Source organism: Mustelus asterias, chromosome 1 (genome assembly GCF_964213995.1).
Source record: "Mustelus asterias chromosome 1, sMusAst1.hap1.1, whole genome shotgun sequence".
Lineage (NCBI taxonomy): Eukaryota > Metazoa > Chordata > Chondrichthyes > Carcharhiniformes > Triakidae > Mustelus > Mustelus asterias.
Window position 1 is genome coordinate 57,906,535 of NC_135801.1, and position 26,178 is coordinate 57,932,712.

The 26,178-nt window shown below is 39.6% G+C and overlaps 1 protein-coding gene across 4 annotated transcripts in view; it reads right to left on the minus strand.

The window, feature by feature from the left end:
- Nucleotides 1–726: 726 nt before the first annotated feature.
- The window catches only part of fbxw7 (F-box and WD repeat domain containing 7), a 108,597-nt gene continuing 83,145 nt past the window's right edge, over nt 727–26,178 (minus strand). For 2 of the 4 annotated variants that reach the window (XM_078212611.1, XM_078212629.1), the window contains exons 4-11: nt 23,375–23,509; nt 22,867–22,990; nt 22,512–22,648; nt 21,395–21,508; nt 15,796–15,977; nt 15,399–15,624; nt 11,978–12,188; nt 728–2,604 (exon numbers count right to left, since the gene is read on the minus strand). In XM_078212611.1, coding sequence (XP_078068737.1) covers nt 2,336–2,604; nt 11,978–12,188; nt 15,399–15,624; nt 15,796–15,977; nt 21,395–21,508; nt 22,512–22,648; nt 22,867–22,990; nt 23,375–23,509 — 1,398 coding nt within the window. In that variant the 3' untranslated portion in view covers nt 728–2,335. Of the gene's footprint in view, nt 2,605–11,977; nt 12,189–15,398; nt 15,625–15,795; nt 15,978–21,394; nt 21,512–22,511; nt 22,649–22,866; nt 22,991–23,374; nt 23,510–26,178 lie in introns of all 4 variants that reach the window. The other 2 variants (XM_078212603.1, XM_078212622.1) reach the window with 2 other exon arrangements.

Below are 26,178 nucleotides of genomic sequence, written 5' to 3' on the forward strand. Positions count from 1 at the left end.
CATCAGCAGCCACAGGGAGAGGACTCAGTTCAGCAAGGCATACCTTGAAAACTTGACAAAAAAACCCAGGCTCCAGTCCTTCTCAACAGCCCTATGGATGTAGCTACATCACCTGGACTGCAGCGGTTTAATAAGGTGGCACACCACAACTTTCTCAAGGGTAATTAGGGGTGGGCAATAAATGCTGCCCTAGCCAACGAAGCCCACATCCCATGGAATAAAAATACTCATTGGAGAAATTCAGTGAGCCGCCTCATATTTTGATCAACTAAGGTAACAACGGCAGCAGTTGTGAAAGTCCTCATCCATGCAATCACAGAACCTTACAGCAAGGGGAAGGCTCATGCGAATGTGATGCTGGCAAAAGCAACAATGATTTAGTCTTGATACTTTATAAAATTTAGAAATAACATTTTAAAGTCGGTTGAAAATTTAATGCTAAAAAAACTGCTATATTAAAGAATATTTTCTCACTTATGTCCCTCTGTAGAAAGCATGTAAAAACTACTCAAAACTCCGTAAATCAACACTGATCATTTTCCCATCAAAACTGCTCACTGCCAACAGGTGTGTCTTCAATGCAGCTGCATTTAAAAACCAAAAACTTAAATACATAAAATGGGTGTTAGTGAGAACTGATGATTTTAACTCTCATAGTTGCACTTTAGGAAAGGAATATGAGAAAAGCAGCAAACAAAGTTGAATTGAATAATGAGGAACATATCATTCCATAGGAACCATACAGTACAACATGAAAGCTAAACAAGTAAAAATTTCAAATGAAAAAGCACATTTTATTGCACTTAAGTTATAAGAAAATAAAAATTCTAAGTGAATCAAACCATAGACACAATCCCTTTAAGGTTTCTCCATCACGTCAGGCAGTTACATACTGTAAAGTAAAAAATCTGATTTTTTTTGTATTTGCTTTGTTTTAAAAACCAGACTATAAATTAACAGGAAAAATAAAAAGAAAAACAAAATATCTAACTCAAGATTGTTTAGTATACAGTGTTAAACCACTTTCACAGTTCATGTTGCGTTGTGGATCTTGAATAATAATTAGGCAAACAATTTAACTGTTGTTGCCTGTGCTGCGTTCAGTACAAAACATTTGGTATTGTTTCGTCAGCTGCTCACAGCAATAACTGTAACAATTGGATATTTCAATACTGTTTACACTAAGACTGACCAGCAATAACACCTCTTATTTGTATGCACATCTCACTTACATTTTTTGTTCTTTTTGCATTATGTGAATAATCTTAATTGTGTTTTTGTCTGTTCCACCATAGTCCTCACAATGAAATTGTCCACAATACAGGCTGAAAGAGCTCCCATCTGAAGGAATGTGTTCAACATTGTTAGGAAACAAAAAAAAACATTCCAATGTAGCACATAACACTTCTCAATTTCCTTCTTGCAAGCAAATCTTACTATGCCATTCTGCATCTCCTTCCTTCTTTCAGCCTCTCAGAGGCACAGTTGGCTCAAGTTTCAGTGGCAAATGCCTTTTTTAAAACTCAAAAATCATCCATACCAGATCAAATTAGAACTAGAGTCTGGATGTGAAATGTCACAAAAGACGACTTAGCAGCAAGTTATTTGGCCACTGGAATTACAGTACAGGGCTGGGACAATTTTAACAAGCCCGAAGACTTATTTGAATAACAACCTCAAGAACTCTTCCAGCTTTTGAGTTCTTTAAGTACTTAGATCACTCAGGATAATTTGCCTCTGAAGAACTATATAATCCCTCATTAAAAGAATCTGGAAGCAGTGGTGAATAAATAGAGAAATATATGTTAATACTGTGACCGATTGTTGGCAACATTATGCTTTTTTATATATATATATTTTATATATATATAAAAAAAATTGTACAAAATTCACAGTAAGGCTCCAAATGTTGAAACCTGGGAGGACAAAACTGAGACATTTAGACAACCCAAGTCTTTAAGAAAACCAGCTCTTGGCCTGATAAGCAGCTTTTTTAAAACATAACTTTTCAAATAAAATTTTTTATGCCTTGCTGCTGAGAGTTGGCTGCTGATAATCATTAAAAAAATAATCATTGCACTAGGCTTTGTATCAAGTCTTTCTGCACAAAAACTGCCCAGAGTCAAAGGGGAAGCCAGATATAACAAGACAATATGTGCATCCGAACAAGTCAGATTTTGTCAGTTATAACACGTCACCCCTTACTCCCTTTCCTGGTGATCCATAGGTCTGTGTCTTCTTCATGCATCCTGCTGTCCCGAGCCAACATTCTGTACCCACCAAAGCACGGTGATGTACATTGACTTCACATTAGGCAAATTCCTATTCCACATCTTCACTTCATGTCCACATCAAAGTCCAAAACAAGCAGCTTTGTTTCTTCAGTTCCATTTCTGCTACCTACTGCACACACAAGCTTTGTATTTGATGCTCTGATTCTCCATACAACGCCTCCACTGCCTCCACTTTCCAGTGTAACTAAATTTCGAATGAACTCTCCTGTTTTCAGGTCCCAAAGTTTTACAGTCCCATCGTCTGAGCTAGTTATCACAAAGTTCTTGTTGAATTGGAGGCATGTCACAGCACTCTGATGCTTGTTAGGACCTAGTGAGTAAAACAAAAGGAGATGAATCTGAATCCAGCAAGCCATTCCCCAGAAAGTCTCATATCCATCAGCTGGGTAACAACATCACGGTTTTATGACTGGCAGGAAAAATAATTCACACAGCATGGTCAACTTTGAACTTATGCCTCCAATTTATTTCCAAATATACAAATTAATGGGTTAATAATCTCAGCTGTGGCTGTAGCAATCTTGCCTTAAAGTCAGAAGTGGTGGATTCAAACTCTACCCCAGGACTCTAGGGCGAACATTAAAATGATGACGCTTTATTGCAGCACCAAGGGAGTCAGAATATCTTTCAAATGTGTCTTGGCCAATATTTACCTCTCAATCAAGATCACAAAAACATCATCTGATCATAATCACATTGCTTTTTGTGGGAGCTTGCTATGCACAAACTGACTGTCATATTTCCTATATTACAACAGTGACTACACTTCACAAAGTTCATCATTATCTATAAAGCACTTTGAGACATGCTATGGTCATGTAAGGCACTATATAAATGCAAGTCATTCAAATTGTTTTACATAAATTTCAAACATTTAATATCAAAAATTAATGTTTCAAAATTTTGGAAAAACTATGAACTCTAACTATTTTAAAAACAAAATTAATTCTCAAGATGCTAATTTTAGATTTTAATTTTTCATTGAAAATGTCCATATCACCAGTGATGTGCAAAATTAATCTCTACTTAATTCATATTCAGCGGAAACATGCAGCTGAATTCCTTCATTATGCCAATCTGTACAGATTACCTCACAAACTAATTAACCATTCAAGCTTTGTAACGCTTCATCAATTCCAGAAACCGCTAAACTGAAACACTAGTTCCTGATCCCAACTGGGTTACAGAAACAACAGATAGGGTTGCAAGAAATTTTTAAGGATTGCAGTTCTTTTTTCTGGTTCCGGCTGCAGTCAAATTAATAAAAAAATTCCGATAACAGGTGTTCAATTTGGCATGGTCTGCATTCCGTTTGGAAAACAAAGGTAGATTTACGGGATTTATATTTGTATTGGTAAATATTGGAAATATGGTATAGATTTAAGTGGGTTTAATTTAATCTTTCTGTGGAAGGAAGGGTAAAACCTAATGTGTGTGTGGGGGGGTTAGATCAATTCAAATTGTGCTTTTATTGTGCTTAGAGAAGGTTACGGCGTGAAAAGTAAATAAGCTAGCAGGAGCACATGACCATTGCTTAGCAACTGGGGGCCCTTTTAAGGTAGGAAGGCTTTTGAGTTTTAGTTCTTAACTGATTCTGCTTGCACTTAGAGATAGGTCACCGGGGAATGAACATCTCTCAACTTTTCCAGGAAAAGGCAAGCTGAACAGGACAAAGCAGGCTGCAAAGAGGCAGACTTTCCAAAGAACCAGCTACAGTCCAGATAACCATGGAATGTGCATACTTTTCCCGACCTGCCCACCATGGGAATTGTAGCAGGCGTGACATGGACCATGCAAAGGTCCTTTGACCTCGGGTGGGATTTTCCGACCCTTGGGTGAGCACAGCTGGAAAATCCCACCCTATATTTAAGAAAACAGATACCAAGGTATTTTTCGGGAGAATTCAAGGGAAAAGCAGGCAAGTATTGTAAGTGAAAAGACAGCTGTAGTAACCAGAGCTAAAGTGGGAAAGCAGACTTCAGAGGTAAATTAAAAGCTTGATGCCATTTCAAGAGTCTGGGAATCACTAGTTAAAGCAGTCTGTAACACAGCCAAGACAAATAAATCCCGAAGGGGGATTTGTAAAACCCGGATGCAGGATTCTTTTTTAAAAGTGCTATGGAAGCTTTGTTTGAAAAAGTAATCTGGAAAACCTGGACTGGATTTCGGAATGTAAACCACTAATGGGAAGAAAGCATTGTGGTGAAAGAAGATGCTAAAGCATGTTCTTTTGGAAGTGGAGTTTGGAAACTCTCATATGGATAATCATCTGAAGGGATTTTGAGGAGAAATCCAGAGAAATTCACTTGGGTTCAGAGTAGAGAGAATATTTGATCACGGCCAGTCTATGTGCTTAAAGGGACTTTTGTTTTACTGAGACCATTGTAGCTTAAGATATACTTTCTAATCCATGCTAACCTTAAAAGCCGTGTATATTTGTAAAGCTAGTGAAGGAGTATTGTATCATAATAAAAGTTTTCATGGTTAATAAACTTTCTTTTTCTTGTTGTTGAAACTTATTAGCGGCCCTATGACTCTGTTCCTCCATGTTTTCTTAAAAAAAGTAGTTACGGCCTTTTGAGAGATCTGAGATCTTCCCGTCCAGTTATAACATCAACTGGGATTGTAACAATTCTCAGAAAAAAAGTTTAAAAACTCTGAAGCCAGGCATGACACTACTTTGCTCTGGATTAGGGGATTTGAGACCTCGGCTGAGTAATCGCTCCTCTGAGAATGCGTCTTGCACTGGTACAGGGGCCTAGGTGGCATTTGATCCTGCCCTTGCCCTTTTTGCTTTCTGGTTTCTCTCTGGAAAATGGGCTCCTGCCTGTGGCTGTTTCACTGTGTCAAAACCCAGTTCGGACCTTCATCGCACTGGGAAACTCCTCTGCTGCACTATGGCCTTTCTGAGCCCAAATCCGCCATTTTAGTGCTGGAGAATGGCCTCTGTTCCAAAATCATCAGACCTTTAATCTGTATCTCTGCTGCTTCCTGGGCATGGTCCATTGAGTGGCTCAGATGAAGTAATGGATTAGTGAGTAGATAAATACCATTTTTTGAACGTACTGTAAAACAGAGATTTTATATTTTTTTGCTATATTATGTGCTAATCTATACTATGCCAACTTCGATATTATACCAAATGTTACTATACTGCTTTATTTTTCTTTGCACCTGAGGTCAGGCTAATTTCCTATTGTTAAAATGGGGTTGGAGGACAAAATAGTTTAGGAAGCACTAATTTCAGAGTCTTTCTTCACTGTCAATAACCCCTAAAGCCAGCTGGAATGTCCCCAAAACACTCGATATCCAAGTTTCATTCCCTCAGGCGATTAAAACAGTGGATAAATTAAAATGTTGATTTATGAATTAAAAACCTCCCACAGTTTGGTGCAGAATCACATGGGCGCCTTTTTTATGTGCTCGCTCCCCCTAACTTTAGAACCTGGCTACACCCTTGGTTCCAGGGTGAATAGATAGATAGGGGAGGCTGGGGTTGGCCTTCTCTTTCACAAAGGAGAAAAAGAAGAAATTTGATAAGAGGTATTCAAAATCTAGACAGAAACTGCTCCCTTGGGCAAAAGGACATTAATTTGAGAATAACACACGAACGTGCAGTGACATGAGAAAAACTTCTTAAAGTAGCAAGTTGTGAAGATCTGGAATGCACTGCCTGAGAGGGTACTCGGGCAAATTCAATGTGGTCTTCAAAAGGGAAATGGATATGCACCTGAGTGGGGATATTTTGAAGGGCTACGGGCAATAGGGCAGGAAAATAGGACTAGCTTAATTGCTCTTGTAAAGTGCTCACATGGTTTCGACAGGTTAAATGCCTTCCTCCTAGGCTTATAACCATTCTATGATTCTGTAAATCAGGGACTTGGTTCACTACTCTCAGTACTGTATTAAGTGGTTAAATCCGGTAAGGGAGATTCACGTCAATTGTCCCTCCCTCAGAGTTGCTTTGCTTCCAGTCGATAAACTAGTTGAGCTGGTTTATTGCTCAGAGATACACCCTTTCTCTTTTGAGAGCACTCTGATGCATTGCACATTGGTGCATCATATTTTCCTATCAGAAATGTAAGGTTAACAAATTCCAATACACCTTGAGTTAACAACTCTGTTTTTGATTTTGAAGATAGATAAAATTGTGTACAGGTGCCAACAGGTAAAAAAAAACAATTTAATGTACTTGGAGTGAGAAACGAGCAGCAATGGCCATTTCCATTTAACTATGTAAACTAATATGTTAGTGATTATTGATAACTACTGTAGCCAGGAACAATATTTCAGATTGCTCACTATCCTTCAAAAGCAACACAAAATTTGTCAAATTTTAGTTACAAAACAGTATAAGCTAGATTTTGCCCAAGTGGGGCACCTTGACCTGCTCCTGCATGTTTGGGTTTTTAAATGTTTTGCCCACATAGTTACTGAAGTGGAAAACATGCAGCAAGAGCAATAGTTCAGCTGGAACCAAGGTGAACAGAACCACCAATAGCATTGTGATGAGAGATGTTATTTTAAAAATAGTTTGGGGGTCTACTGTGTTATTCTGCGAAGCAGGCTTGTGGGTCTGAGAGAGAAAATAATTTAATTAAGCTAGGGACTGATTGTCTGGTAGGATGAGAGACATGAAAGCAGTATTAAAGACATGCATTTCTTTTACATATGGCCAAGTGAATTTTTCATAAGTAAACATGCAGTGGGTAAAAATTTGTATTTGGAGATAAAGTAAGGATTTGGATTTTCAGCTGTTAAATTTCAAAGGGGAGTAAAAGGTTCTACAACTTGGAAAACAACAATAAATAAATAAGGAAAAGTTATTAGATTTTATTTGACTCGAAAGTCAATTAACCCAAAAGATAGGGAGAACAAGAAAGATTTTATATGCTGGGGAAGTTAAAGTTTTAAAGTTTATTTATTAGTGTCACAAGAAGGCTGCAATGAAGTTACTGTGAAAATCCCCTAGTTAAATTTGTGGGTCAAATCCTGGAACGGCCTCCCTAACAGCAGTGTTGAACTGAGCCAGAAATGTGCAGAACTTGTGAGGACGAGTGAATCAGCTCATTGACTGCCGAAGTGCATGTGCCAAAATGTGGACTAAGCTGGTTGAAGACGGTGATAAGCAAGGAACAAGGGCAAAAACTTGCCATTTCCACCATGAGTGGGAAAGTGAATTTATTTTTACAAATGTCAAAGGCAACACCATTTGTCAGAGTGTAGCCTTGGGTAAAATTTGGAAAGGCATCACAAGACAATGTATCCAAAATTTCAAGAAAATTTCCCTTTTAACAGCGCCATTTGAGAAAAGAAAGTTGGGGAGTGAGAGGGAATGTTGGAAGATCAACAGTCACTTTTTTCAAAACCTGTGGCTAAAGCCAAGGCTAGCAAAAAGGCGCCTTTTCATATTAGCCACTTGCTAGCAAAACATAAGAAACTGTTCATCGATGGCGGTCATTGTTGCTGCCGACACCTTGTTCAAAGACTTTAAAAACAAAGATGAAATTATGATAGGCATCAAGAGCATGCAGCTTGGTGCTTTAACAGTAGCCAGAAGGGTGGAATTGTTGACCGAGAATGTGTCTCAGCCAATACACAAAGACTTGATAGGCTGTGATTGTTTGTCACTGCAGTTTAATGAGTCAATAGACATGAAGACATGGCCCAGCTGATTGAATGCCTTGTGAATGAAAACAAAGATGCAACAACAAAGGAGGACTTCTCACTTTTCATGTCACTCAAAGAGAGGACAAGAGGCAAGGACGTCTACAATGAATTAAAAAGATATGTCACTGAGAAAAATATTCCGATCAAGAAACTGGTTTCAATCACAACTGATGGTGCACCGTCAATGCAGGCTTTGTTCCATTTTGCAGAAATGATCCTGAATTCCCCTCCTTTGTCAGTTACCACCGTTATCCACCAACAAACAAGAGTGAGCAAAGTTATTGATTTTTCTCATGTAATAACAGTTGTTCTCAAGCTCACCAACTCAATTCGTGCCAGAGCTCTGTAACATTGCTTGTTCAAATCGTTGTTTGATGCCACCTACAGTGAGCTAATCCTTCATGCAGATATGAGGTGGTTAAATCGAGGAAATGTCCTCCAGAAATGTTTAGATCTGCTCCCTGAAATTGTCACCTTTCTTGAATCAAGATATGAGGTGCACAGATAATGCATGGTTGCTAGACTTGGTGTTTCTTATGGTCGTAAGGTCAAAATTGAATGAGCTGAACCATGAATCGCAGGGGATGGACAGAGAATGTCAGGCACGATCAGTGCAGTGAATATGTTCAAGTTCAAACTGGGCTTGTCGTCCTCCCAGTTAAAGAACAAAATTCCTGAGAACTTTCCAAATCTGGAGAAAATCTAACAACAGGTCAAACAAAAAACAAATTCTATGACCACCTGAACAAGTTGGAAAAGATATTCAACAAACAATTTCAGGAGTTAGACAAGATGGAACAAATCCATTATGTTTGTCTCAAATCCTGTTCTTAAGACCATAAGACATAGGAGCGGAAGTAAGGCCATTCGGCCCATCGAGTCCACTCCACCATTCAATCATGGTTGATTTCAACTCCATTTACCCGCTCTCTCCCCATAGCCCTTAATTCCTCGAGAAATCAAGAATTTATCAATTTCTGTCTTGAAGACGCTCAACGTCTCAGCCTCCACAGCCCTCTGTGGCAATGAATTCCACAGACCCACCACTCTCTGGCTGAAGAAATTTCTCCTCATCTCTGTTCTAAAGTGACACCCTTTTATTCTAAGGCTGTGCCCCCGCGTCCTAGTCTCCCCTGTTAATGGAAACAACTTCCCTACGTCCATCCTATCTAAGCCGTTCATTATCTTGTAAGTTTCTATCAGATCTCCCCTCAACCTCCTAAACTCCAATGAATATAATCCCACGATCCTCAGACGTTCATCGTATGTCAGGCCTACCATTCCTGGGATCATCCGTGTGAATCTCCGCTGGACCCGCTCCAGTGCCAGTATGTCCTTCCTGAGGTGTGGGGCCCAAAATTGCTCACAGTACTCCAAATGGGGCCTAACCAGTGCTTTATAAAGCCTCAGAAGTACATCCCTGCTTTTGTATTCCAAGCCTCTTGAGATAAATGACAACATTACATTTGCTTTCTTAATTACGGACTCAACCTGCAAGTTTACCTTTAGAGAATCCTGGACTAGGACTCCCAAGTCCCTTTGCACTTTAGCATTATGAATTTTGTCACCGTTTAGAAAATAGTCCATGCCTCTATTCTTTTTTCCAAAGTGTACGACCTCGCACTTGCCCACGTTGAATTTCATCAGCCACTTCTTGGACCACTCTCCTAAACTGTCTAAATCTTTCTGCAGCCTCCCCACCTCCTCAATACTACCTGCCCCTCCACCTATCTTTGTATCATCGGCAAACTTGGCCAGAATGCTCCCAGTCCCGTCATCTAGATCGTTAATATATAAAGAGAACAGCTGTGGCCCCAACACTGAACCCTGCGGGACGCCACTTGTCACCGGTTGCCATTCTGAGAAAGAACCTTTTATCCCAACTCTCTGCCTTCTGTCTGACAGCCAATCGTCAATCCATGTTAGTACCTTGCCTCGAATACCATGGGCCCTTATTTTACTCAGCAGTCTCCCGTGAGGCACCTTGTCAAAGGCCTTTTGGAAGTCAAGATAGATAACATCCATTGGCTCTCCTTGGTCTAACCTATTTGTTATCTCTTCAAAGAACTCTAACAGGTTTGTCAGGCACGACCTCCCCTTACTAAATCCATGCTGACTTGTCTTAATCCGACCCTGCACTTCCAAGAATTTAGAAATCTCATCCTTAACGATGGATTCTAGAATTTTGCCAACAACTGAAGAACACAGTTCTTCAAGTGGACATTGGAGAACTGACAGCAGAATTTCAGCAGGTGTTTGAAGAAAGCAGTGGACTTGACGTGGAAATAGTCACCACGCAAGATGATATAGAGCTCAATGGTAGGTCAAAGGATAAAGACTTTTGGGACTGTAAATAGAAAGAAGTCAGGATAAATTTTTAGGTTGACAAACTGTAATTAGTAGAGTGCAATAGGGATCAGTGCTGGGGCCACAACTATGATTTAAATGATGACTTGATGAAAGGACCAAGTGCATTGTAGTCAAATTTGCTAATGATACAAATACAGGTAAGAAAGCAAGTGAGGAGGATACAAAGAGAGTGCAAAGGCATATAGATAGGTTACATGAATGGGCAAAAGTCTGATAGATGGAGTATAACGTGGACAAAGAAGTTGTCTTCTTTGGCAGAAAGAATACAAAAGCAAAATATTGTTGAAATGGAAAGAGACTGTGGTACAGAGGGATCTGAGTGCCCTTGTACATGAATCAAAAAAGTTAACACGCAAGTACAGAAATGTAATTAGGAAGACAAATGGAATGTTGGTGTTTATTGGAGGGGGATGGAGTATGAAAGGGAAATTTTGCTACAACTGTACAGGGCACAGGTGAGACTGCGCTAGAGTGCTGTGTATAGTTTTGATCTCCTTACGCAAGGTGGGATATACTTGGGTTGGAAGCAGTTCAAAAGGTTCATTAGGATGACTCCTGGGATGGACAGGGTGTCATATAAGGAAAGTTTGAGCAGGATGGGCCTGTAGGCAGTGTAACTTAGAAGAATGAGAAGTGATTTTACTGAAACTTGTAAGATTCTGAGGGGGCTCGACAGGCTAGATCGTGAAGATGCTTCCCTTTCTAGTACTATTGGTAAGGGGTCTCTCATTTAAGATGGAGGTGAGGAGGAATTTCTTCTCTCAGAAGGTTGTTTGTCTTTAGAATTCTCTACTCCAGAAAACATTGGAGGCTGGTTCATTAAATATATTCAAGGCTGAATTTGACATATTTTTGATCTGCAAAGGAGTCAAAGGTTATTAGGAAAAGGCAGAAAGTAGAGTTAAGGCCACAATCAAATCAACCACGACTTTATTGAGTAACAATAATTTGACTTAGTGGCCAAATGTCCCACTCCTGTTCCCATTTCTTATCGTCTGCTGTTGAAACCCTCATTTACATCTTTGTTACCTCTAGACTTGACAAAATACCCCTGACTGGCCTACATTATAACGTCTGTAAACTCGTGTTTGCTGGCCTACACTGGCTCCTGGTCAAAGCAATGTGTTGGTTTTGAAATTCATATCCTTGTTTTCAAATCCCTCCAAGGCTTTGCCTCTCCTTATCTCTGTAATCTTCTCCAGCCCCAAAACCTTCCGAGATATCAGCACTCATCTAATTCTGGGTTTTTGAGCATCCCAATTTTGATCTCCCCATTTAGCCAAAACCACTTGTTGTTTAGGACCTAAGTTCTAGAATCCCTTTGTTATATGTCACCACCACCTCTCTACCTTTCATTCCTCTTTTAAGATACTGCTTAAAACCTTCCTTTCTGATCAAAACTTTGGCCATCTGACCTAATATTTCCCTGTGATTGGGTGTCATATTATATTTTATGCTCCTATGAAGCATTATATAAATGCAGTGTTGGTGTTCTTCTTCAAAACAAGAATTGGAAGATAAGTTGTGCTACTGATACTGGAACTAAGTATAAGGATTCACCATCACTGAAGAGAAAATATTAATATTTAAGACAATTTCAATTCAACAAGTCATGTTGCAGAAGGATGCTTTTTCAGACTCACCTTGTAATGTCTGTAAACACTGTCCTGTTTTGATGTCCCAGATCTTCACTGTGGAATCTGCATTTCCAGACACTAGTGTGTTGTCCTTCAGTTCCATTCCACTTGTTAATGACTGATGTCCTGTTAATGTGTGAATACAATTCCCTGTCTCCACGTCCCATACACGAATAGAGGTATCAAGTGAACCGCTTACTACATGGATACCATCAAACTATAATGTTGAGGGAGAAAAGAAATGCACCATTAAATTTGAAGGGAAACGCAGTAAATAGTTTTCAATTTGTAAAATTGCACCCTTTATACTTCCATGTCATTGCAACGAGTACTGTAATCCACCATATACTGTACCAGTGTGAAGGGCTAAGAGGAGTCATAATTCCTGAAGTGTGTTGCATGTTTCCTGCCCAGGCAGTTCTGGGGAATGAGGTTTATTAGAATAATTAGGACAATCCAGCATAAAAATACTAAATTGGAAGAGGTTAACTTCAGGGGGTTAAAAGTGATTTGGCCCACATAGATTGTAATCAAAAACGGGTAGGCAAAACTGTAATTGATCAACAGAATGCCTTCAAAGAGAGGGGAGTTCAGGCACCGTCCCTCTGATGAGAGGGACAGGAAAAGTCAACCAAAGCTCAAGTCTTCTGGAAGAGTGAAGATATAAAGTGTAAATGAGAAAGAATAAGGATTTCTTTGACCAATGTAAAGTTCAAAACACAGTAGAAATCAAGCTCACTCTAGAAAGTATAAGAGGAGACCTATAAAAAGGGAGAAAAAGTACTCCACTGCCCCGGGTCTGAGTTTATGTCAAATTTTTTTTTAACGTCAAATGCTGTTCACTCATCACCCCTGTGCTTGCTGATCTAAACTGGTTTTCGGTTAAATAATGTCTCAATTTAACAACTGTGATCCTTGATTTCAAATCCCTCCTTGGCCTGTTCCCTCCCAGTCTCTGTGTCTCCTGCAACCACAGTAAGAAGTCTCACAACACCAGGTTTAAGTCCAACAGGTTTATTTGTAGCAAAGGCCACTAGCTTTCGAAACTGGCTGTTCCTTCGTCAGGTGGGTGGGAGTTCACTCCCACCCAAAGTTCACTCCCACTCACCTGACGACGGAACAGCCAGTTCCGAAAGCTAGTGGCGTTTGCTACAATTAAACCTGTTGGACTTTAACCTGGTGTTGACAGACTTCTTACTGTGTTTACCCCAGTCCAACGCCGGCGTCTCCACATCTCCTGCAAACCTCAGATGTCTGTGCTCCTCCAATACCAGCTCTCGAACATCCGCAATTTTAAGCACTCCACCATTGTTCGCCTTGGATCCTCTCCTTAAATCTCTTTACCTCCCTTTCTCAAGACAGTCCTTAAGTCATACCTTTTTGCCTAAGATCAGTAGATCAAGTAGTATTCATGGAGGGAGAAACAGAATTATCGATGGAAGATTAAATGTTAACCATGATGCTCTGCATTTTGCTGTTTTCATTTTTGATTTCCAGCAGTATTTTACTTTGTCTTTGATAAAGCTGTGTTTATTTGCGCTAATATCACTGTGCGGCTTGTGTTTTGTTTTATAATGCCTCTGTGAAGTACCCTGGGCTGCTTTATAATGTTAAAGATGCTATATAAATGCAAAAAGCTTTGTTGTTGCGACAATAATATTTAATTCAAAATCTAGCTGCACCTTGCAGGTTTGCTACAATACTAACCCTGTTAAGGTTTTTCTGTGAAATATTATAGAGGACCACTATCCATACAAACCTCTCCCCCTCCAGCTATTGAACAAAGATTTGTGCCTGGCTCCCATCTCAGTTGCTTGTTGTTCACAACTGTAACTCAGGCTTTCCTTCCTTTTAATTTTGCCTGTCACTTCTTAATCCCTGCCCCTTTAGGTTGATCTACCCAAAGATGATCTTTAAAGTCTTTCAAGATTTGTCACATTACTGTAACACATTTTCTCCATTACTATTTTTGAATTTCATTTGCACATGTTTGTACTCCCACTCGGTGTCCTCCCTAGATCTCCTGAAATCTGCACTTCAAGCTATGTCAATTAGCTGACAAGTGGGAAAACAGCGCACTTCCATTGGAGTTCAATTAAAACTCATTAATAGCCATTCCAGCTAAAAGTTCTAGGTTACTGACTTCAGCTGACTCCATTGAAGCATCAGACACACATTGTTAAGATATATAATGTGAATCTGACTTTAGTAGCGCGGCGAGTGGCTTATGATTTACTCACAGAATGCAACTGTCTTCTTTCAAAAATCTCTTTCCATTTAAAAAAAATTAGCTTTGATATGACAAGTAATAAAGATTGATCTTTGTTTATGTACGACTGTGGTATATTTTACTGCAAAACTAGGGATATAAATTTACATTACAAAAAGCACAGCAAATAAATGTGGAAAGCCGTGTTAAATTAAAAACGAGTTATTTCAGCTACTTCCATGGATCAGTTATGCCACACACAAAGTTGGGCAAAACTTAATTATATACATCTACACAAGAAAGAATGTAGGCGGCTAGTTATTTCTCATTAAAACACTGCTCTTACTCGTTTTAATTAACATCTGCACCAGCGTATGATTAAAGCATGTTTCTGAAAATAGTTCTGAGATGCTTTCTGGAGCTAGAATATCCAAAAAGGAAAGCCTGAGTTACAGTTGTGAACAACAAGCACGAGATGGGAGCCAGGCACAAATCTTTGTTCAATAGCTGGAGTGGGAGAGGTTTGTATGGATAGTGGTCCTCTATAATATTTCACAGAAAAACCTTAATAGGGTTAGTATTGTAGCAAGAAGGTGCGTCTAATTGATATCCAACACTGCAGTGGCCTTTCTATGTGACCTCAACTTTAACAATTACCTACTTGTTCAACTACTATTTACAAAGCTATATTCATCCCCGAATGCACTATTTGATGCCAAAAAATCTGAGAGCTGTACCATGCTGGATTATTAGATCAAACAGAACTCAGAAGCAGCATTTTTGCACTGGTATCAAAAATAGCATAAAAAACAGCACATGAAAACAAGTCTGTAGGGATTGAACCAAATTGAGCGGACAGGGTTTTGGTTGGAGCTGGGAAGTGCCCAGGATAATGTGATTGCCATTTTATGCTCCTGTATTTTTATATTGCATATGGGTCAGAAAAGCTCATCATCTACTTGGAAGTCTAGCTTTAAAGGCAAGATCACCTTGTCATGAATTGCTGCCAAAGACATACAACCTACATGGAACACTAAAGCACCTATCAGTTGTCAGTTCTACAAAAAATGCTGAGCCATGTGGAACCAAGTGTAACATGACACATCAACATGCTAAACAGTAGCAATCAAATTACTCCTAAATCATGTGCAAATATATGAAATGTCTTTGCGCATAAAAAAACTTAAGATTTTACAAATAATTATTCCAGTTTCTTACCTGTAATGAATAGACCCTGTTGGTGTGTCCCTGTAGGGTATGTAGACATGTTTCTGTTTCAGGGTCCCACACCTTAACCATGAAATCATAAGCCCCACTAACAACTCTTCGTCCATCATATTGTACACATCGCACTGCTGCAACATGACCCATCAACACATGCAAACATTGTCCTGTTTCAATGTCCCAGACACGAAGAGTAGCATCTCGAGATCCACTCACAACTCTGCAGAGTTAAACCAAGGCAGAACAGAGGCAATTAACCAAATAGTTTGCTTCAAATCATAAATTATTTGTTGAAGAAATAATCTCCAGATTGCACATTTACTTAATACCAATACAATTAGGAATGTGTTCAGGAATATTGTCATTTCAGTAAGTAGGGATATAATCCTACCGATTTTCATGGAGGTGCATGCAGCGTACAGTAGAGGTATGACCATATAGCGTGTGAATACATTCGCCAGAATCTGCATTCCATACTTTCAATGTCCGGTCAGTGGATCCACTTATAATAATATTGCCTCTCATCTGGGATGACCAGACACCACCCGTATGTCCTACTAACGTTCTTAAACACTGCAAACAAATGGGGGATAAAAAAAGTAGCTGTTACAGAAAACACACCATTTCTAATTTATGCACATTCCGGAGTTCTGAAAATTTATGTCAATTAATCCTCAAATCTTTTAAGTATGTAATGAAGTGGTTCACTAGCTGTTAAGGTCTTAGTCTCTGCTATCATTTTCTTTTCAATGCAAGATTGAAAAGCCTTAAAAGTTTCTTATCTCAAAAGGAGATCACTTGGATAAGTGCTTTTTGAGTGCCAAAAGTGGTTTCATCTGTGCTGCTTGTAAGTATTTATGTTAAGCTGGGTTTTTTTTTGCAAGCTGAACAGCTTCAATCAGAACATAGGAATTCTTCCAATGCCAAAGAGATCCTGAAATCTGAAACACTGGCCAGAAAATTCATTTTGAACTCGAAATATACATTCAATGGTAAAGAACGTGGCTGATTCTCACAATCCTGAGTAAATGTCAACAATATTGAGGCAGTTTGGTCCAATGTAGTTATTTTTACATGGTGATGAAGACACTTGCATTGAGAACTAAAAGGTTTCCACAGGCAAACAACAGGCTAGTTTATTTGATTGCATACCATCAAACCAGCCAGACATTTAGACTGATTATATTAATCCACCTGATTTAATACTCTAAACATTTGGATTTTTAAATGTAGCCTCTTTGCAAGAACAAAATTGGCATTAAAGCCTGGTTTTAAAATACCATTGAACAATGAAGGCACACCTTATTTCCATTTCAAAGTTGTATCTCTAGGGCATCAACAATATTGAACCATTTCCCCACATCATTTCTGCCAAATCATTCCAGAGTGAGGAACTCTGGTTGGAGATTTAGATGAATACAGTTCTGCACATTAGCCTGTTTTCCAGTTTTGGTATTAATATTGGGTTAACAGGAGAACCACAAAAAAGAGAAGGGAGATTTCATTCTTGTTTCTATACTACAGATTGATCACCTATCTTAGCAATGGCAGCTCAATTGCCAAGATCTTGATAAAGTCTTCAGTACATTCTTGCTGTGTGGTATTGACTTCTACCATTTCTGGCATTCAGGAAATCCACAGGAAATGCTAGACTAGGTCACGTCAGACAATAGGCATAGCAACACAAAACTCTCAGGCAGAATTTAGTCATCATAATAGGAAATGTTTTTATACTCCTGATATTTGAAAATGAATCAAAACATATTGTAAAACCAATGCCTCAACTTTGCAGTTGTACTGATGGCAAAACTGTCTGCATTTATAATTACTGCTGAACAATCTTTGACTTAGACATAGAACATAACAGCGCAGTACAGGCCCTTCGGCCCTCGATGTTGCGCTGACCAGTGAAACCAATCTAAAGCCCATCTAACCTACACTATTCCAATATTATCCATATGTTTATCCAATGACCATTTAAATGCCCTTAATGTTGGCGAGTCCACTACTACTGCAGGCAGGGCATTCCACATCCTTACTACTCTCTGAGTACAGAACCTACCTCTGACATCTGTCCTATATCTCTCACCCCTCAATTTAAAGCTATGTCCCCTTGTGCTAGTCATCACCATCCGAGGAAAAAGGCTCTCACCGTCCACCCTATCTAATCCTCTGATCATCTTATATGCCTCTACTAAGTCACCTCTTAATCTTCTTCTCTCTAACAAAAACAACCTCAAGTCCCTCAGCCTTCCCTTATAAGACCTTCCCACCATACCAGGCAACATCCTGATAAATCTCCTCTGCACCCTTTCCAATGCTTCCACATCCTTCCTATAATGCGGCGACCAGAACTGTATGCAATACTCCAAGTGCAGCTGCACCCAGAGTTTTGTACAGTTGCAGCATGACCTCATGGCTCCGAAACTCAATCCCTCTACCAATAAAAGCTAACACACCGTACGCCTTCTTAACAACCCTATAAACCTGGGTGCCAACTTTCAGGGATCTATGCACATGGACACCGAGATATCACTGTTCATCCACACTACCAAGTATCTTACCATTAGCCCAGTACTCTGTATTCCTTTTACTCCTTCCGAAGTGAATCACCTCACACTTTTCCGCATTAAACTCCATTTGCCACCTCTCAGCCCAGCTCTGCAGCTTATCTATGTTCCTCTGTAACCTGCAACATCCTTCCGCACTGTCCACAACTCCACCGACTTTAGTGTCATCCGCAAATTTAATAACCCATCCTTCTATGCCCTGATCCAGGTCATTTATAAAAATGACAAACAGCAGTGGCCCCAAAACAGATCTTTGCGGTATACCACTAGTAACTGAACTCCAGGATGAACATTTCCCATCAACCACCACCCTCTGTCTTCTTACAGCTAGCCAATTCCTGATCCAAACCACTAAATCACCCTCAATCCCATGCCCCGGTATCTTCTGCAATAGCTTACCGTGGGGAACCTTATCAAACGCTTTACTGAAATCCATATACACCACATCAACTGCTTTACCCTTATCACCTCTTTGGTCACCTTCTCAAAGAACTCAATAAGGTTTGTGAGGCACGACCTACCCTTCACAAAACCGTGCTGACTATCCCTAATCAAATTATTCCTTTCTAGGTGATTATAAATCCTATCTCTTATAATCCTTTCCAAAACTTTGCCCACAACAGAAGTAAGGCTCACTGGTCTATAATTACCAGGGTTGTCTCTACTCCCCTTCTTGAACAAGGGGACAACATTTGCTATCCTCCATAAAACATACTCATTTTATATTTGTGAAATGTCAAATCTTTCCACTGTAATGTGTGATTTAAACACACAAAACTAGGTTCCTTTATTCCATCAGCATCAAAGCTGTATAAACCCTCAAAGGAAAATTTAACTTCAAGGAACTAATTATGTACACTGAATATTCATGACCTCTGCCATATTCGGAATCTCGGCTCCCCAATACAGTGACTCACCAGTCTTGAACTGTTGCACCAGCTCCTGGCTATAGTCTTGTTCTCTCTCCACGGGGCTTCTCTGCTTCAAGGGTGCTGCCAGCCATCTGACTAGGCCTTCAATTCCCATTCCTGGCTCTTTAGCCACCCTCAGGGGTTTCAAGCTGCCCTATTCACTTAGCTCCTGCCACTCTTAAGACTTACCCTTGCTGCTTTCTCCCTTGTCTTATGGCATCTGGCTCTGCACCTGGGCTTGTCATGATATTGTTTCCTGCAGAGAGGTGCCCACAGGGCTGACCAGTTCTCCTGCTCAATACTCTCTCCCACCATCGCTACTTGCTGCCAGAAGCCCCGTAACACCGTGATTAAAAAACATAGATTTTAAAAATATTTGTTTGATGTTTAATATATTTCAGCTTCTATTTTAATCCAATGCATCTGAGTCAATATTGTTTTATTTTCGAGTAAATCTTCTTTGAACTGCTTCCATCGCATTTACTTCCTTATTTCAATAAGTTGACCAATACAGTGCTCAGTACTCTAGATGTGACCTCAACAATGCCCTGCATCACAGAAACTTAACTTCCCTAATTTTATATTTAATTATCCTCGCAATAAACGATAACTTTCAGTAGCTTTCCTAATTACTTTCTATATCTGCACACTAACCTTTTGTGATTCATGCACTAAGACACCCAGATCCTCTTCAACCCATCACCATTTAGATAATACACTTTTTTAATTCTTCCTGCCAAAATGGACAAATTCACATTTTCCCACATTATATCCCAGTTACCAGATCTTTGTCTCCACTCACTTAACCTATCTACATCTCTTTGTAGCCTCTTTATGTCCTCTTCACAATTTACTTCCCTACCTTTGTGTCATCAACAAATTTAGCAACTATACCTTTTGGTCACTTCATCCAAGTCATCTATGTAAATTGTAAAATATTGAGGTCCAGCACTGATCCCTAGATAATTGGAAAGGGCTTTTGGATCAGAGGTGAATCCATTGGAAACTTGTGGTCAACCAACTGTTGGTGACCTCAACAACAGAAGTTGATATTTGATGCAATTGTAATTAGCACCGACCTATTCTTGTGTTACAAGGCAATCCCCAAGTTCTGAAGAAGAATCATCAACCTGAAATCTTAAAGTCTGTTTCATTCTCCATGAATGCATCTGACCTGCTGAGTACTCCCAACTTTCTACATTTCAATTGAAAATCTATATTTTATATCACTGACATTGTGGGGAATTGATTCTCAAGTTTCATGACTTCTATAATACCAGTCATGCCTCCTCACACTCTTTTCCTCCACCTGCCATGGATACCACAATGAATGCGATTCCAATTTGCACCCCATTTCTCCCAAAGGCAGTGACTCAAGCACTTGCACAAATTATTTTTGATGCCTTGCTGAAATGGTCATTCCTCATGTATGTATTTGATTAGATCAATATCACCGCAAAATCTTATCCTCACTTGACAAATACATGCAGCTCCCAGCAGAAGCCATTGGATAATAATCCGGAATGGAAATCCTGGCTGATCTTAGGGCAAATCTATGAAATTACTATCACCAATTGCTCAGATCAGCAAAATCAGCACACAGCATGGCAACGCATATATTCAACTTTTTCTGATAAAGAATTGCCAAATGTTGAATTACATCCTCAGTGCCACGCAACTGTCTCTTGACTGAAAGAAAAACTGTAGCGTACTTCCAGATCTGGTCAATGCTGATTGGCAAATAGGCTGGGAACCTCCACTCAAGATAAGGAATTCACTATGTTGATGAATTCTGGGAATCAGTAGACCAATTTACTGTACTGCTGTGAAGAGAGCTTTCATTTTCCTATCTTAGATGCAACATTTCACAATTCATAGATTTTTGTTAAAATATTCTCAAACAACTCTGCCATCTCATTCAGATCATAATATATGCAATTTTAAAAATGCTTCAATAGTCTGCAGTGAAATTAATTAAATCACATTATTTTCTTCTGAATTTTTGTAACTATTTCATCCTTAACATTTCACAGTCACGGCAAATTTTATTGTAACCTGTTATTTAATGATGGCCCTCAGCTCAATCAGTCTGAATGCAGAGGGTACCAATTAAAACATTTCAATTTAAAACAGATGTGAAATGGGCAAGTTCAAGATATGAACAATGAAAGGTTTCGATCAAAGTATTATTGAAAAATATGTTCAGCATCTGTTTTTTCCAAGCATGTTCTCGCCTTCTGTATTTACTTTGGACAAGAAAGAGGAGGGTACAGGAAACACAGTGATTAACCAGGCTGAAAAATGCCAAGACAAATGTCCTTTTGCCTCATCCACACTTTCTTGACAGGCAGGGTGTGGTTGCTCAGTTACAAATAACAGGAAAGCAAACAAAATTTCTGAAAATAGAACAGTTCTAATTTTAACTTTTAATTTTTCTAAACAATTTCTTATTGATAAACTCTCAGGCTCAGGAAGAGATCAGGATATGGGTGGAACTCATGAAACTCACCTTTCCTGTAACAGCAGACCACACTTTCAGTGTGTTGTCATCAGAACCACTGACAATTCGGTTACCACAGAACTGTAGGCATGTGATCACATGATCGTCATGACCTTTTAGCACCTGCTGAGAAAGAACATTTCACACTCAGAGCCAGGACAAATTGGGATTAATGACTTATTACTAAACTAATGCTTCCAACATTCAAATTCTTTCACCACTGAAAACAGGTTCCCTGAGCACCAGCTTCCCTCGGCAATGTACCATTCTTCACATGGGAGTCGATACAGTGAGTCTTCACAAACTAATTAATCATGGACATGTCCAAGTCAGTCCTCACCATACCTGCAAATGTGGATCTTTAAGAATACGTCATTGCATAGCAAATTGAGCTGAGGATCCCGGTTAGTTTGTTTTGCAACCCCACCCAACACAACATAATAGGAAACTTTAGTGCTTTCCGCTGCTACTTATGTTGAGCTCAGCACAACCAAAGACTGAACATGAAGACTCCAGGTTTGTATGGCTCGGTTCCACTTTGGATAGCAGTTCCCATTTGAGAAATTCAGGTAAGTTTTTTTTCTGCTCTAAACATTTTGATTAAAGGAGCATTTAAATTTGGCTTTTTCACCGTTAACACAGAAAAGCTGCACCTTTCGTTTTAGAGCAAACGTAAAGCTCATCATTTATCACACAACTTTTGGAATTCATCAATATTCATGATGTGCTTCACAGCTCCAGGGACCTGGGTTCGATTCCCGGCTTGGGTAACTGTCTGTGTGGAGTTTGAACATTCTCGTGTCTGCGTGGGTTTCCTTCGGGTGCTCCGGTTTCCTCCCACAGTCCAAAGATGTGCAGGTTAGGTGGATTGGCCATGCTAAATTGCCCTTAGTGTCCTGGGATGCGTAGGTTAGAGGGATTAGTGGGTAAATATGTAGGGATATGGGGGTAGGGCCTGGGTGGGATTGTGCTCGGTGCAGACTCGATGGGCCGAATGGCCTCTTTCTGTGCTATAGGGTTTCTAAGATTTCTAAGAATACTTGATATATATTTTAATCAAGATACAAATGACCATACAGCAGAAAATTCTCAAAATTTCATCACCTAAATTCTTATGAGACAGTACCTTTGGGGTTTTTAGATCTCCACAGCGCCAGTTAGTGTCTATTCTGTGCTGTCGGATGTAAGCACTTTTCCAAGGGCTGTGAGCAAAGCCTGGCTTGATCACTTTTCTCCTTTTGATGTATACAGGTTCATCAATTCCTGGAGAAGAAAGATTTCACTCGCTCACTTTTGGGAAGTAATTTGCTAAGATTCTCAAAATAAAAAAAAGTTTGCCTTTAAAAGTAAAAACATATTGACGCCAATTATGTATCCCCCCACCTCCCCCCACCCACAGTATTAAATAATCCAACCACAGTAACAATACTGCTGTTATGAAGGTGCAACTACCTACACAAAGTTTCTTTCAATCTCCTTACCTTCCTCTTTACATTTTTCTCTCCAGAGTAGGTTGTCTTCAGCCAGTATCCTCCAGTAGCGGCAGGTCTGTGCTGCCTGCAGCAGGTCCTTGGGATCGAGGAATGAGAGAACATACAACGCCAGCTGCAATACACGCAAATTGAAAATTACTAGTTTTTCCTTTCTACCAGGGGAAAGATTAATCTCTAAAACTATAGTTGTAAAAGGTTAAAAAAAATAAACTGAATGAAGGGCGATGAACAAAAGCTGAACCCTTCCACTCTTGTACAACAGGATTGTGTAAACTTTTATTTATTCTATCTGAGATAAATTCACAATTCAATTTTCAAAGCCGGATTTAAAAAAATAGAATTCTTGTAATGTGTGTATTACAGAATCATATTTCTGAAACTTAAAACAATTTTGATTAACATTGTTTATTTAACACCTGTTGCATTAAACTGCCAATGCTGCATTCAGCGATTAGAAATATAATCAAACTCTACAATATAGTTTAGAGAACCTCACCTCTTTTGGGAGCAGTGATATGAAATCTCGTTGGAACTGGGGTTCTATTACTTGCATCATGTGCTTTACTTGGGTAGGTTCACAGCTGTCAATTAATTCATCTAATGCAAGCAATCTTTCTGGTCCACTCCAACTCTAAAAGAAAAAAGACACATTTAGTGAAATCATACTTAGATGGCGACAGACAGTATGTATGAATTAAATAAATTCTGGACATGTTGTAGGGAGTAGTTGGGAAGAGACAGGAGGGTGCACTAAAGACAGGCTGTGGACATGTTCTATTTAACTTGCATTCACCCCTCACAGTAATACCCATCTCCTCTTGGCATTCACTAGCATTACCATCATTGAAGCCTCCACCATCACATCCTAGGAGGTAGCATTGACAGGGAACTTTACTGGACCAACGGTTTAAATACTAGGATTACAAGAGCAGATCAAAGGCTGAGAATTCTACACTGAATAACTCACCTCCTGTCTCCCCAAAGCCTGTCCAATATCTTCAAAGCACAACTCAGGAGTGTGATGGAATACTATCCACTTGCCTGGATTAGCGTCGCACCAAAAACACTTAACATTCACAATGATGTCAAGAAGCACTTTTTCACACAACAGGTAATGGGAATCTGGAACACTCTTTCCCCAAAATGCTGTTGTGGTTATCCCACAAATGTTAGGCACAATACAATCAGTAAGCAGCAGGCCACAGTGACTGCATCATTGGAAAAAGAATACTGACAACTGACATCATCTCGGACAAAGCAGCCCGCTTAATTGGGTCCCCATTCACCAAATTAAATGCTCACCAGTGCACAGTGGCAACAGTGTACACCATCTACAAGATGCATTGCAGCAACTCGCCAAGCCTCCTTCGACAGCATCTTCCAAACCCTGTTATATTCAGAAATGGGTTCTTTAATCATTCTGTGGCCCGAGATGCATATTTTGCTGTTCCTGAAAGCAGGGTTACTTTCAATAATAACAAGACCACCAAAACTTCATCCGCTTTTGTTGTGTCACAATGTATATCTTATCTTCTTTGCTATCCAACTCATTGTCAGTAATTGTTCCATCCCAGATAGAAACCGAGCAGGAGTATCCATATAAACAACTTTCTGTTCATTCGTTGGGTGTTGGCACCACTGTCAAGGCCAGTGTTTGTTGCCCATCCCTAATTGCTCATGAGAGATGGTAGTGAGCTGCTGCGGGTTTGGAAGCATAATTTGCTATGGCAGTGCACCTAACAGTCTCTGCCATTAGGGATGCCCTCACACAAGTATGTTTTTAAGGTTTTGCCTGCAAAGTTGTGGAATGCGGGAGTTGGTCATGGGCAGCAGGGACACGTTAATTGTCAGTGTCAGAGAGGTTGACTGGCAGCAATCATGACATCGTTAAAAGGGTCCTGAAACTGAAAAGACTTGACTTTGTGGTGAGTTTACTGTGCAACCACCAGGCGAATATATCAACTTCATGCCATTCAATACCTTTTAACGGTGGGGCAGTAAAGAAGATGAACTTTTTGCAAAGCTTACAGCAGAGAGCTGCATTTCAGACATCAACCCTTAGATTTCCACATTTAACCTCAAGTTTCTACAACATTTTCACATAAATAAAGCTGAGTGCTATGAGCCACGCCATTATTTTGACAGCACATTAAGAGTCAGTGAGACAAATTGGAGGATGTTAAGAGTTAGAAAATGAGAAAATGAAAGCAATGGGCGCTACAGTGGCTCGCACTGCTGCCTCACAGCGCCAAGGACCTGGTTCAATTTTGGCTTGGGTCACTGTCTGTGTGGAGTTTGTACATTCTCCCCGTGTCTACGTGGGTTTCCTCCGGGTGCTCCGGTCCCCTCCCACAGTCCAAAGACGTGTGGATTAGGTGGATTGGCCATACTAAATTGCCCCTTAGTGTCAGGAGGAGTAGCTAGGGTAAATGCATAGGGTTATGGGGATAGGGCCTGGGTGAGATTGTGGTTGGTGCAGACATGATGGGCCGAATGGCCCTCCTGTACTGTAGGGATTCTATGATTTCTATGAAAACTAAGGCATAGTAAAATGAAAATTAAAGATAAGTGTGCAACCTATATAATAAAGTGGCAATTAGAAACAGTGTATAGAATGAAGGAAAGAAAGAAAAATTAAATAGAGTAAGAGGCCAGTAAAAGAGGACAAAGCGAAGAAAGAAAAAACAAGCAGCGGGCACTTGTAGTACAAATAAATTTGAGACATGTCTCTTAAAACGATTAAATGTAATTTATATGCATATTTACAATCAAGTCAACCCAATTATTCAATTAAAGTGCTCCAATTGATACTCAAATTTTCTCAATTAACAGCTGCCTATTTTTAAAAAACTTTTGAAGCATTATCAGAAAGCTGCTTATGAGCCTATAAACTGATTTCAGAAATCCTCTTCATCCGTGGATTATTGACATCAAACTAGATGACAGATGATTATGGAGATTCAATGTAGAACGTGCAAACAGCAGCAATGTATTTGAGAGTCCATATTAATTTAAATGAAGGTTAAGTTCATTTTTCTCAAGGAACAGGTCACAAATCCAATCAACTTTCTCTTTTTTATGACTGGTTTACTGTGTGCTCATGTTTTATGCACAATAGTAAGATTCGTTGAAGGAACAAATTTTATGACGACCGTGGCAGTCTGCATCTCAAAACAATCCACATAAAATCATAAATATCCTTTCAAAGTACAGTGTCCCGCTCACACTCAATATAAAGATCAACAAATTCACTCCAAAGCTACAGAATGGAGAGGGGTGTTACAGGGACTGAGAGCAGAG